Source organism: Carassius gibelio, chromosome A8, assembly GCF_023724105.1.
Source record: "Carassius gibelio isolate Cgi1373 ecotype wild population from Czech Republic chromosome A8, carGib1.2-hapl.c, whole genome shotgun sequence".
NCBI classification, from domain to species: Eukaryota; Metazoa; Chordata; class Actinopteri; order Cypriniformes; family Cyprinidae; genus Carassius; species Carassius gibelio.
In genome coordinates, this window is record NC_068378.1 from 5,700,980 (window position 1) to 5,714,698 (window position 13,719).

General features: G+C 36.5%; 1 protein-coding gene across 2 annotated transcripts; it reads right to left on the bottom strand.

Moving 5' to 3' along the window:
* Window positions 1–3,789: 3,789 nt before the first annotated feature.
* Window positions 3,790–6,680, bottom strand: LOC128018235 (ectonucleoside triphosphate diphosphohydrolase 4; the record flags this gene model as incomplete). Of its 2 annotated transcripts, none has more annotated exon segments than XM_052603628.1 (4): window positions 3,790–3,995; window positions 4,084–4,281; window positions 5,822–5,995; window positions 6,092–6,680. In XM_052603628.1, coding segments are annotated over 3 exon segments (412 nt in total), but the record flags the coding sequence as incomplete, so codon positions are not given.
* Window positions 6,681–13,719: the final 7,039 nt, after the last annotated feature.

A 13,719-nucleotide genomic window follows, 5' to 3' on the forward strand; every position in this document is an offset into this window, starting at 1 on the left:
CGACCCGTTTGGACTACATCCCTCTAGTTCCTGCAGTAATGACGTCACTAAAACAGTTTTTTGACTAACCTCCGCCCACGGGAATACACAAAAAAGGGGGCGTGGTCTTGTTGCGCTCGCATGGAGAAGGAGGAAGTGTTTGAAGAGTGCGTTTGCCACCATGTAGTATTACACCAGTGTATTTTATTATTTAAGTTGGTGCGTTTAACAGTTTCTGTAACTTAAGGCGGGCGTACACGGTGCGAATTCGGATGGTCGGAAGATCGTATGTCCATGCACACGGCACGAGTGAGTTTATTTGAAAATCGTACGGACGAGATATACGACACGATTTTACAACCTGCAAATTCCAGAAGCAATCGCACAAAGTTGATAGACGCGTTCGACTTGAAGCACCGCTGCACGCACAGAAGGATCACTGTATGACATTAAAGTACCGCGAGGGCGATAAGTGAGCACACATATCCAATGCATTCGAATCGCTCTCACGGTACTTTGATGTCATACAGGTGATCATTCCGTGCAGCGCTGCTTCAAGTCGAACGCACCTAATATAAGTGCTCTCCCTCTCTCATAACTGCATATAATAGTGTTCTTGTAGCTCAACTGGTAGAGCATTGCGTTAGCAAGCAAGCTAGCACAAGTTTGGGGGTTCGATTCCCCGGGAACACATGATAGGTAAAAATTGATAGCCTGAATGCATTGTAAGTCGCTTTGGATAAAAGCATCTGCTAAATGCATAAATTTAATTTAATTTTAATTTAATTTAATTTAATATAAAATATTGATACGAGCCGTGACTGTTTCCTACACGTACAGGTTATTTTTCAGCAATAGGAAACCAGGACATTTGGTTACCCTGTGTGTGTGTTCTTGTATATGGTTTATAAAAATCTGAAATAGGTATTTAAACGTAAACATGGTTTGTGAGGACAATTCCTGTGCCCTCGTAAACCAAATGGCTTTAAAAAATACTATACGGTGTTTAATAGAAATTTTAAACATGCATTTCCCGTGATGGATAGAGGTAGTGTATGGGGATATACAGTATAGAATACAGTTATGTCTAGGAGAGTCTCTGTAAACTACATATGCGTGTGTGAAAGAGAAAACTAAAAAGGCATTGGAACACGTTGCTAGAAACATACAGCGCTCGCTGTTCCTGTCAGACTTCAGCGAGTTTATCCTCCTGGTTCGCCGTGGCGCTGCCGTCTTCGTCTTTCTTCTTCTGTGGTTTTCCTAGTTCGTGATTGGTCAACTTCAGATAAATCAACAAATCGGCTTGTTCAACCGCACACGTCACAAATTCAAACCGATAGCTCACAAACTTTTTAGACATGTTTAAAAATGATCGGGAGGTCGGGAAGTGCTCATAAGCCACTCTGCTTGGCTCGTAATTCATCGCAAATTGTACGAGCAGAGACCATACGCGAAGAAAAAAAAAAATATATACGCACTGTGTACGCCCGCCTTTATTACACAAAGGGCAACGCTGTTTAGCTTTGTTAACTAAATGTTAGGGCTGTGCAAAAATCAAACACTATTTTCATGCACATCTCGTCAGTAAAAACGCTCCTGTGATTATAAGTACATCTCCAGCACGTGCGTTCTTTTACTGTCTATGGTTCAGATCAGGATTGCCAGGTTTTCAAAACAAATCCTGCCCACTTGCTTCTCAAAACTAGTCCAAAACTAGCCCAATCGTGTTCCCAGGAGGTCAGCCTGCTCTAAGCTGGTGTCGAATCACAACACAGGAACCGCTGGCCCAATCAGAACTCGTTACGTGTTTCTGAAGGAGGGACTTTATAGAACAAGGAAGACATCAGCCCGTTTTTATGACAGTGAAAACAGCTGTATACAGATAAGTGAGTTGTGTGAAAAAAAATGTTTTTTTACACGCAAAACATGAACACATGATATATTGCACACTGTAAACACAATCAAAGTTAAAAAAAAAAAACATGAAAAACGTGACCTTTAAATGACATGGTTTTCTAGCAGTTTGATCTTTTTGCAGATGAAACACTGATTGAGTGAGTACATGAGACATGACACATTCTGGTAATGGCAGTGACTTGAAAAAAATGTACTGGTCATAAATATGTTTTACCTGCAATGAAACTAAATGTGCATTATTCATTTTATTTATGTTATTTTAATTTTTTTTTTTTTTATTATGAATATGTTTTTTGTTTTATTTATTTATTAGGTGCACAGAGGTTTTTCAGCACCTGGAGATTTGGTTTGGTGCTCACACATAGTGTGACCCATTTAATTTAAATAATTTAAATATATTAAATATAAAAAAATTAATTGAAAATGGATTCAAATTTGTGACAATTCAAATCTGTTGAGATGCTAAACAAATCGCAATTCAATTAGAAGTAGGAGTTTATACGAACGTATGTCTGAAGGTTACTGTCTTTAGAAGAGTTCAGATGGTATTTTTTCTCCCCATCTTGTCTCTGTGTGATGCATATTAAAGTTAATAAATGCAGCGCTGCTTTGTTTACAGCGGTAACCAAGGAAACACTTGAAGCTCCCCCTGCTGGCAGAGAGTGAATCTGCATCTCGTTCAGCTCATCTGCTGTTTCGGTTTCATGCTGATATTTTTATGTATAGTTTCACAAAAACCTAAGTCAAATCATTCTGTTTTTGCTTTTTAAAATTTCTAAATTATACAATCTGATTTAGATTAAACACTGCTTGTGTTGCATGTATGCAGCATCTGTTTGGATCATGATTAAAATGCAGTGGTTGCCTCTAATTTTATATGGAAAGAGCACAGACAAAGCATTATTTTATTATATGAAGTGATTTATTTCTGTTATTTATTTATTTGATTTAGGGCTTATTTAAAAATTTACAATTTAGTTTTGTTATTTACATTTACATCAGATTTAAATTTTGTCATTTAGCAGATGCTTTTATCCAAAGCGACTTAAAAATGAGAACAATAGAAGCAAACAAAACCAACAAAAGATCAATAAAATGCAAGTGCTATATTAATATTATTATAGTGTTATATTTCAATATCACAAAGAAATGTGCAAAATTTTGTCCAATCAATAATAAAAGGACACATTTAATTTATAATTTGAATCGAATTGTGAGTTGAGTGAATCGTTAAATCCCTACAGTTAGTCGATCTAAAATGGACATTTTACAACAGCTGTGTGCATCCGTATATTTATTTGTTGATTCGTTCATTATTTACTCAAAATCTTAAAATTAAATCAAAAACAAAATAATGCTTCAATACTATTACACTGTAAAGTGTTTTGTCTATTGTTCAGTAACAGTTCGCTCACACTCAAGAGAGCACAGACTAAAAGACTGATTCTTGGGATTCATTCTCGGTTCATCAAAATGAGAACTGATTAAAATCAGGAAACTGATGTTTTATTCTATTAAAATCTTATAGGCCTAAAATCTAATAGAAAGTTGCCTACGCCCTGGAATGTACAAAACTGATGAGAAACATATGGTCAGACATACATTAAGGGCCTCAAGCAGAGGGCCTCCCCTCTCTAGGGATGTATGAAAAGTGTAGTCTAAAGGAAAAGTTTGACTATGTGGAACCGCCCCATATAGTGTATATAAGGAGAAACCAAATAACATTTGAGAGATCTCCTTGCAAGGACCTCTCGGCTTTGTTTTGCTTAAAATAAAGTCTTTTCTTCTGAGAGAAAAATCCCTGACTGAGTTCGATTCTTTGGAGAACCGGCAAAATACACCACATCACCACTTCAAGACGCCTGCTTTCTGTTCATTCATTCCCACACTGACCTGGCTTGATCTTCATCACTACAGGCTTCCTGTTCTGGTCTCGCATCTGTTTGATGTCCAGGAGCTCATGCGGGTTGCCGTTGTGCCGAGGCCAGGTGTACACAAACACACGGGAGCCACTGCTGCCACAGTCCACCACCAGCCCATAGTTCAGGTTGGGGTTATTGGTGTCCGTGGCCTCCATGTCCGGCACCCGACCCAAACGTCTAGCGGAGACACATCAATCAGAATGATTCAGAATCAATTTGCTGAGATGCATAACAGGAATAACAGAACTGATGAGCACTGCTTTACGTGTGGAGGTGTCGGTCCTCTCTTAGCCAGCTGTACTGGCCCTTCCCTGTGACCAGCAGCAGGTACAGCAGCCCCATCACACCCGCCAACAGACCCAGCAGCAGCAGCTGCCTGAAGGAAGGCAACAGGAACCGCGGCAGAACCACCGGAGACAGGCTGAAGTGCCAGGATGCTGGAAACAGACAGGAAATGCTAATCCTGTAGAGAGAAAAAAATAATGATGAGAAAACTATCATGGTTACTGGATCCTCTTAGCTTGGCTGCTCACACAGAAGTCACTTTCAAACCAAGCTGCAAACGTGGTGAATAGATTCACAGGACATACTTGGCGAAATCATTCAGCCTCACATAAAGTTCCCAATTGTGTGAACTGCAATTGGAATAACTGGATTCGAGCTGATTAAATAAATGTGACCACAAATGTAGTGTTTAATGTTCAGTTATGTTGAACATTTGAAAGTTTCTTTTGTGGACGTTTTTTGGTGGTTTACCACTGTACTGAAAAGCATTGTGGTTAGGATATGATGAATATGGTGTTTTTGCTTCATCCATTCCGCTATGCCAATAGCAAGTAATGCCAATTAGTAAACACATAGAAATCAGAAAGTATGTTTCTGGTTAGATTTTTTTTGTGGAAGCCACAGAATAAAAAAGAAATAAAAAAGGTAATTGTGACTCAATTATGATTTTTTTCTTGCACCGCGAGATTACAAGATATAGGCTAAACTCAGAACTGCTAAATAAACTCGCAATTCTAAGAAGAATGTCTTTATTATACATTTTTTTTTCTATTAGAAATGTTTCTATATTTTACACTCTATGGCAAAAAAACACAAAGACATTTGTCCTTAGAATGAAAAAAGTCTGAATTGTGAGATTTAGTCTGCCGCAGTGAACCATTTACAGTAAGACCACGATTGTGCGTTCAGAAAGCAAATAGCAGCTCTTCTTATTTTAAGTTGACTTTAAAGGTTTGTCAAGCAGCAGAAACTTCATATAATAAACAATAATTTGCCAATAATGTACTCGTCATTACATATTTATGGCCACTTTTGAAAAGCACCTCTTCATGAATCTTTTCTAAACAGTGGTTCGGAGCGTGTCAAAATGCCAAAGCCACGTGATTGCAGTACACGAGGCTTCGTTACGTCATAGCTGTTTCTAAACGTTTCGAAATATCAGTAGTTCGCCTTAAGGGGTCGATCTCAGTGAACCGGTGTATCATGCAAGTGAACCCCTGCATCAGCGTCTGTGTCTATACGATATCGGATCAGTTTGATCAATTTGTAGACATTTATAAAGAGACATTTGTGTAATTAAAAGGATGAGTAGTAGTTAATAATCTATTGCTGGCCTGTTTAGACAAGCTCTCCATAAAACGAACACCACAAGCATTTGGATATCAAAAGATGCATATTATAGCCAACACACTTCATTTGTAATGGTATTTTATTATTCTGATTGCATTTAATATATTATACTTTTAGGAAAGCGTTTCCACTGGGTTTGTAAAAGCTGTTTTTATGAATGTTTTGGCCTGAGTTTTTGTTGCATTTATACAGTTTACCAGCAGGCATCAAGTGAATCATTTTGCGTAGCGATTACTTCAATTCATTCGAAGCTTCGAAAAGGTTCGTTTCTCACATCACTTCCATTACATACAGTACATGCAGTTTCACATCAACTCTTTTCCTTTGGAGAAAACCCCTTTCCTCAAAGACTTGAGTGTTGTACTTGCCTTCCCATTGCTGGAGTGGATGAGCAGGTGATGTGGACGAATCAAACCTTCACTGGCAGCTGCTTCGAGTGCAGGTGCATTCCTCCATGACGTCACGTGTCAGGGCATCCTCATCCTCCTCGTCATCAGGGGCTTTCACACGTGTTCAGGTGTGCTAAGACGACGTGGCATGTCCTGACACGAGGAAGTGAAAACAAAACCGCAGCTCAGAGTAGAAGTTCACTTGTAGACCAAACGACAGATCACAGTTAATGTCTGTTGGTTGCCTACATAGATATCATTCATCGGGGCTTTCAAAGGCGCATACGTTCCTCATAATTCACGAATCGCACACACCCTACATGCTGTCTAGATAGGCAGCTCACTAGATTTCGAAACACCACCACAGTTAACGTCAGATCAGGCCGAGGACAGTTTATATGATAAACTGATGCCTGTTTTATAATTTAAAGCATGTCCGTAGGGTTTTGGGAGACATAGTCGACTGATTACATGCTGCCAGATGTGTTTAAGATATAAGTTACATAAATATCTGTCTGATCGTAAGGACCGGGTTCTCACCGCTCGGCTCCGTTACATCAGGGACGGATGCGTCAATAATAAAGCCATCCTTTAGAGATTTATGAATTCTGTGGTCCACTCGGTGAACTCAAAAATATGGCACTTCAGTTCCTTTCAGTTCAAATGCTGTCGAGAAAAGCCGCTAAGATAGTTACCAACCAACAGTTCAGTTCGGTACTAATAATAATAATAAAAAAAAAAACCGGCCAGTGCGCGTGCGCGCCAAAACCGGAAACTCTCGTCTGCGTGTACACTGCTGCTCTGACGTCATTTTGCGCTTCCCATTCGTCACTAATAAACATTGCGTGCATACTTCAGTGATCAGATAGAGTTGACAAAGATGAAGTATATTTCATACAATTGTTAATTTCAATGGGGAAGTTTCATATTCATTAAAAGAAGTGGTCAGGCTCCATATCAAACATTTCTCATTTTCTCAATGATTTCAAGCTGTATTGTAAGATTCAATGTAACTGCACAAGTAAAAAAGCTATTCGAACTCATAATATTGTAAACAGGTATACTATTGTATAAAGTTATTTTTTCCTACACTTTTTAATGTTTCTCGTTGTATTGTTTTGCTGTATGGCATTAAAAAAAATTTAAGATAAAAAAAAAAATAATAATAATAACGAAAGACTTTTCCTTTATTTATTATTGCGAATAATGGAAAATAATTTCCTTACCCTAGGTGAAATACTTTGTTTGGACTTGATAATTGGAAAAAAAGGTGGACTTACAGAAAAAAACTAAATATACTTACTTAATCCTCTTATCTTTTAACAAAGCTTTATATACATAAATGTAAGTTTCAAGCGAGAAGCCACTTTTTTATGTTTTGCTTGATGAAATACACTTACTTTTGGGACTACAAAAGTGATTTTTAAACAATTTAAATTTGTGAGTTGTTCAGTCTTTTCCTTTTGGATTTATTTATTTATTTATTTATTTTTTGCGATGTGAATTTATTATTTAATGTTTGTATTGTAACTGCCTCATTATTTGTTTACATAGTGTTCTCAATATAATCAGTAATGATGTTATAAAAATCTTGGATTCTTTAAAAAATCCCTGGAAGTTAATTCATAATAAATTAAATCATTCAAAAGTTTGTAGAAATGTTTACATTTATTCAGCAGTGACATTGTTCATTTAAATGTGACAGTAAAGTTATTTATAATAACTTTTCGCCATTCATATTATACTGATTTCTGAAGGATCACGTGACACTGAAGACTGGAATAACGATGCCGAAAATTCAGCTTTTAAAACAGGAACAAGTGAAATTTATAAAAAAATATAAATATTGTATATTTATAAAATTTTAAATTGTAAAAATAATTTCACAATAATATTATTTTGCTCCATTTATTCTTTTACAAATAAATGCAGCTTTAAGAAGATGTGACTTCTTTCTTGAGGACCTCAAACTTTGGAAAACAATTTTATTTTATTTTATTTAGTTTCTGGCAGTGTTTATAACTCATTAATATGGATTTGTACTTAAAACTACAGATTTAAATATATACCATACTCTCCAAAAAAAATAATAAAAATAAAATAATAATCATAAAATAATATTAATAATGCAAAGACATCTGAGCGAGTATCTCACTTATCAAAACAAATTGCAAAAAATTGTATTTATTTTGCATCATAATTTGTAGTTTTATTAGAATAATACATTGTACAGACTTTACAAACTCAGAAAGGCCACTCTTAAAACTTTCTTTAAAAAACTAAAATGGACATGCCATTACAAACATGAATAAGGGCTTTTCATAAAGACTCGGCAGGGTTTATTCCAATGCAAGGACACACAAGTACTGTATCTGATGGCTTTCTTTAGTGGATAGTGATTAACCCATTTTAATGGCTGCTTGCGCTGATATCTCGGTCACTGTGCCGGCTCCGGCCTCCTCCGAGCTGAAAGACTTCCTCTCGGCACAGCTGAGGAGCAGAGAAGAGACAACACTAAGAGATAAAGAAGTATGTGAACTTCACACAGAAATCTTGTATATCAACACCAACATAATATTAAAGCAAACAGTGGTGCTGCTGTCTCTGTGAAACTTTGCAAAGACAAATATGTTGTTCTCGTTTTGCTAGTCCTCAAACTAAACCCCTGAACTAATTCTAAGAATTTCACATCAATAAACAGCACTTTTTTTTCACTATATTTCCTAACTCCAAGTAAGTGTCGAAAAGACACTGAAATTTATCATTTTGGTATGTTGCATATTTAGTGCCATTTTTGATACCACATGGAAGAATTGCCACAGACATTAAAAATCAGTTTAATTAATATACTGATTTATACAACATACTTTATTTCAAAGTAGCTTTGAAATTACAATAATAAAAATATTAATAAATTACTACTATACATATACAATTTACAATTATTAGTGCAGCTGTAGTAATATATTTCTGTCTCATATATATATGACTATCGTATTGTGTGACTATTGTAATACAAATTTAATACAAAATAATGTACAATTTGAAATTTATATTTAAATTAGTATATTATTCTACTTTACACAGCAGCACTTAGATGATAATACTTAGGTCTAAATATATTCACTTGCAAGAAATAAATCCTCAAGCTTTTATTCTGGAGAACAACTACTGGTATTGTGCATGAAATGTGTACTGAAACCCTTTCAAATGTTTCAGTATCGATACGTATAGAAATCCATTCTGTATTTTTGGTAACACCACTCATGAGCATGAGCAATGATAATAACAGTGATGCTTATCCTTATCAAACTCATTAACTAGTGACAATTCAGAAATGCTAATGATGTCTCTATTTTGTTTCTATGTTGTTTCGCCACGGGATTTACATCCTGTGGTAACTAGGATTTACACAAGCTCCAGTCTGGATCCAGAACACCTGAGAAGAGATGATGCTGACCCTCAGAGGACCCCAGATGATGCTAACCCTGAATCAACAAACAGAACTAACAAATATTGCTAAATGTGTAACTGCATCATATAATAACTATTAATTAATAATCTTGATAGTTCATCGTCTAGCTGACTACGTCTTGTATTATTATTATTATTATTTTTTATTTTTTCTAAAATCCTGTCAAACGTGCACAAACTGCTAGCTACTACTAAATATTGTAGAAACATAATTTTCTGTAAAGTTGCTTTGTAACGATTTGTATTGTAAAAAGCGCTAAAAAAAAAAAAAAAAAAAAAAAAAAAACCTACTAGAAAAAAGTGAAAAGAAACCTGTGTCCGAGCCGTCTTAGTTCTCTGTCCAGCTCCTCGTCTGTGATGCCTAGACTGGAATCAGACACGGAGGGCAGAGACCGGACAAAATCAGCATCCAGGATACATACCCGTTTTCCTTGGAGGAGAAATAGGATGTGTCGGGACCACTGGGAGCATGTCCTTATCTGGGATGGTTTTCTCCAATAAAGACTTCAGCTCCTCCTTTAACTCCTCTGAATCTGTGAGCACATGAAGCATTGGGTTTCAAGGCAGCTTTGAACTGTGAAAGAGTGAAGGTACTGATGAACAGTAGAAATACCAGTCACAGCAGACTAATCACACACACACATGAAAAGTTCTCATGGTCCGCAGACATTGCTGATATACAGAACTCATCTGGGAGACGCATATAGTCTAAAAAATACAGTTAGAGAAACAAAGTGAAACTTGTTGTATACCAGACACAACATCTCATCAAGCCATGCATAGTGGATATGCTTCAGTGGTTTAATAAAAGTGAAAGTGATGTGACATTCAGCCAAATATGGTGACCCATACTCAGAAATTTGAGCTCTGCATTTAACCCATCTAAAGTGCACACACACACAGAGCAGTGAACACACACACACTGTGAACACACACACACTGTGAACACACACCCGGAGCAGTGGGCAGCCATTTATGCTGTGGTGCCCGGGGAGCTGTTGGGGGTTCGGTGCCTTGCTCAAATGCCAAATTATGAAGAAGAAGAAGTAAAAAAAAAAAAAAACATTTTCAAGATAAATCCCTTTGGGAAAATGATTATGCTTAACTGAGAGAAGCAATAACTATAATCACGATTAAAGTATGTACTGTCACGCAGTCATAATGTGACATCAGAGAACCAAGTGAATGTGTTGATAAGTCACTGAAATATTCTCCAGGTCTACTTCAAGTCAATATTTTAGGTGGGCTGACAAAAATACTTTGGCAAATGCCTGTTTTAAACAGTGTATACTACATTCATTTTAGAAAAAAAAGAAATAAAAAATGACTGGCTTTTACGAGACAGACGTGGTGAAGTGAGGGTGACAGACCGTCAGTGCATCTGTGTGTTTGTGCGTCTCACCAGGCGGTCAGTTTATTCTGTCTAGGATCCCCTTGACCGTCTCGAGCTGAGAAAACGGACGATCTGCTTTCTTCTCCGCCTCTTTGCTCCCACGTAAACATCTCAGGGCCTGTGACAGGACAAAGTGGGAATCCTTTAAAACACTTTTCTCACCTATTACAATAAATAGGGATTAAAAACTCAAACGTGTGCTCATACCTGTGATTTCTTTCCCTCTTTAAGCAGTAATTTTGCCTGCTGCTTACACCTGCACATTAAACAACACATAATTTAGATGCAATTTTCAAACCCCGATGGCGTGCCGTAATTCCATGTGACCATTAAACATCCTCGCTGTGCTCGAGGTGACAGTGTCTGACCTGATCATGCTCTGAAGGACAGTACTCAAGCCCAGAGGAACAGAGCCCTTCCTCCTGAAGCTCTCGTTCAGATTACAATTTCTCAGGATAGATGTCTTGAAAACTTTTAATACCTCACGAGGCCCGTAAACTGTGTAAAATAAGATTTAACTATAATTTAACCTATATTTCTATTATCCATTATCATTTAAATGATGAGATTGTAGTTCAAATATTAGTCATCTTAAATCACAATGAAATAAAAAACGTACTTAAGTGTACTTCGAGAGAATAGGCTAAACTTTAATGACTAGGATATGTTCAAGTAGCTTATTTTTTAAAAAGTGCTCTTTGTAAGTCAAATTAAATGTAAATCATTTAAAATACATTTCAATATTTTGTCCTGCTTTAATAAATATTTGAACTTTAGGTCTAATAACTACATTTTCATTTAATTGTAAATAACACACAATTGTATGTCTAAAAACGAAGTCAGTTCACACTTTTCTTTTAAAAAAAGTTTATATTTTAGGGTTTAAATAACATAATACATTAGATTCTGAATATTTTCTATGTTTATCATCATAGGTTTTTCAATATAAATACTGTTGCTGTTTTTATTAAGTCATTTCAATACGCTAGTCCAGATGAATTTATATTCACAATTTAAGTTTAATTACGAGCATTAATAGACTATAAAAACAGATCCTGCTGTTTGCAGAATTGTCCAAATTCTCAGGTGACTTTTTCCTTAATCAAAATAAAAAAATAACAGTATGACCAGCAATATGACATAGATTCAACATTTACACAGAGATTTTAACAGCACAATAAGTTCCTAAAATGCCATTACAGTGATTTTTCAAGTGAATTTGATAACTTTTTTGGGCTTTGTTATTCTTATGTCAACATTTTCATTTGTAGTTAATTACGATAATTTGACAATAAAACCTATAAATAAACATTTGTGCATTGCAATATCCAGTTTCATATAAGGTGACCCTGAAAAACACAGCAAATACATTTAGTTTTAAGCCCTTTAATATGACATTTATTATGTGAACAGCAATTCGCAGAGCATGTATTGCAGTAAATGATGGAAAAGTAAAGCTATCTCACAAAATAAAGTTGAAAAATGAGTTATAAATATCATAGAAAATGTAACATAAGACTTCCATGTATATATCACCAATTGCACGTGCTAAATTGAATATCTTCATCTTTTTGAAGCTTGTCAGGATCAGTCCTCCTCACCCAGCGGAGGAAACGGAAGCACAGATGACTTGAGTTGCTTTAAGGAGTATCTCGTTTTTTGCAGGTGGCTCTGTTTGGGACGCCCGATCTTTGGAGGTCTTGCGTATTGACTTGCGCTGGCTTGAAAGCTTTCATATTTCTTTATCTCCCTTTTATTTTGTTCTACTATACAAGTGACCTCCTCCTCAATCGATTCGTCTTCACTATCACCCTCCACCCATGGAGTCAGAGACCACGGCTCTTCACAGTTCAACACTGTTGACCTGCTTGTCAAAGATGCACTTTTAAGGAGAAAATGTTGGCTCTGAGGCACAATCTTTGGGAGATGTATTAAGGCTTTTTCATAATCATCCATGCGCTTCTTCTGGAGCTCCCCTGCACAAGATGGACTCGTCTGGAGACCCTCAACAGAAACAATGTTTGTCTGGAGCTCAGACGCGCTGGTTTGAAGCTCCTCTAAATTATACTCATTTGTCTGGAGCATGTTTTCAGAAGAAACATCCTTCTGGTTCTGAGGCACACCTGTTATAAGTGCTCTTACATCTGTTTCCTTTTTGGTAAGCTCATACAGAGGCTGACATTCTGGTAAGCAGAGATTTGTGTCTTCCTTAACTTGGGCCCTGATGTTGTAACCGGGCCAAAGATACGATAAACCTTTGACTTCGCAAGGACCGTAAGAAGCAGCGGGGCAGAAGAGTTTGTCCGGACAGGTCCACTGCCTTCTGTTATCAAACCTCTTTTTGTTTACGCCTGGCGATTTGGTACGAGGAGCTTTTGTTCCTCGCAAGTCCATGAATCGCGATCTGATCCGTGTGAGACGATAATAGCGAGGTAAACCTGATCGTGCTGTTGTGACATCGCTCTAGAACTGCAGAACCTTCAAGTGTGTGTCGGAATCTTTAAAAGTAAACAAGACGAGAGTTCCGCTCCCTGATTCTGATTGGTTGAGCCGTGTACATCACCTGTGATCATCTCATGAAGTGTTACTGCGCCAGCGGTTCCATGTATTACGAAGCCTATTTTAACCAAATTAGCATGTTTATTATTTATTTTATGAAGTATGAGTGACCCCTTGTTTTGTTTAAAGGCACGTTAAGCTACACATTAAAATTCATTTTAGCATAACATTAAATGAAGGCTATTACTGTGTCATAAGCAAAACTGTAATACATAGGCTATCCCAGATGCAAATGAATAGGCTATTTACAAAGTTTTTGAAAGAGCATTCTGTGGTCAATAAAGGGAATAAATTGGACCGCATTTAGAGAATATAAAATGAAACTCAGAAACTTGAAAAAGTTAAATGTAAATACTTAAACTATTCCAACATTTGTATTAATTTTATATAGCAATATATTGTTTATATTAATAATAATAATAATGCACATTAATGATTTGTCAAAAACGAA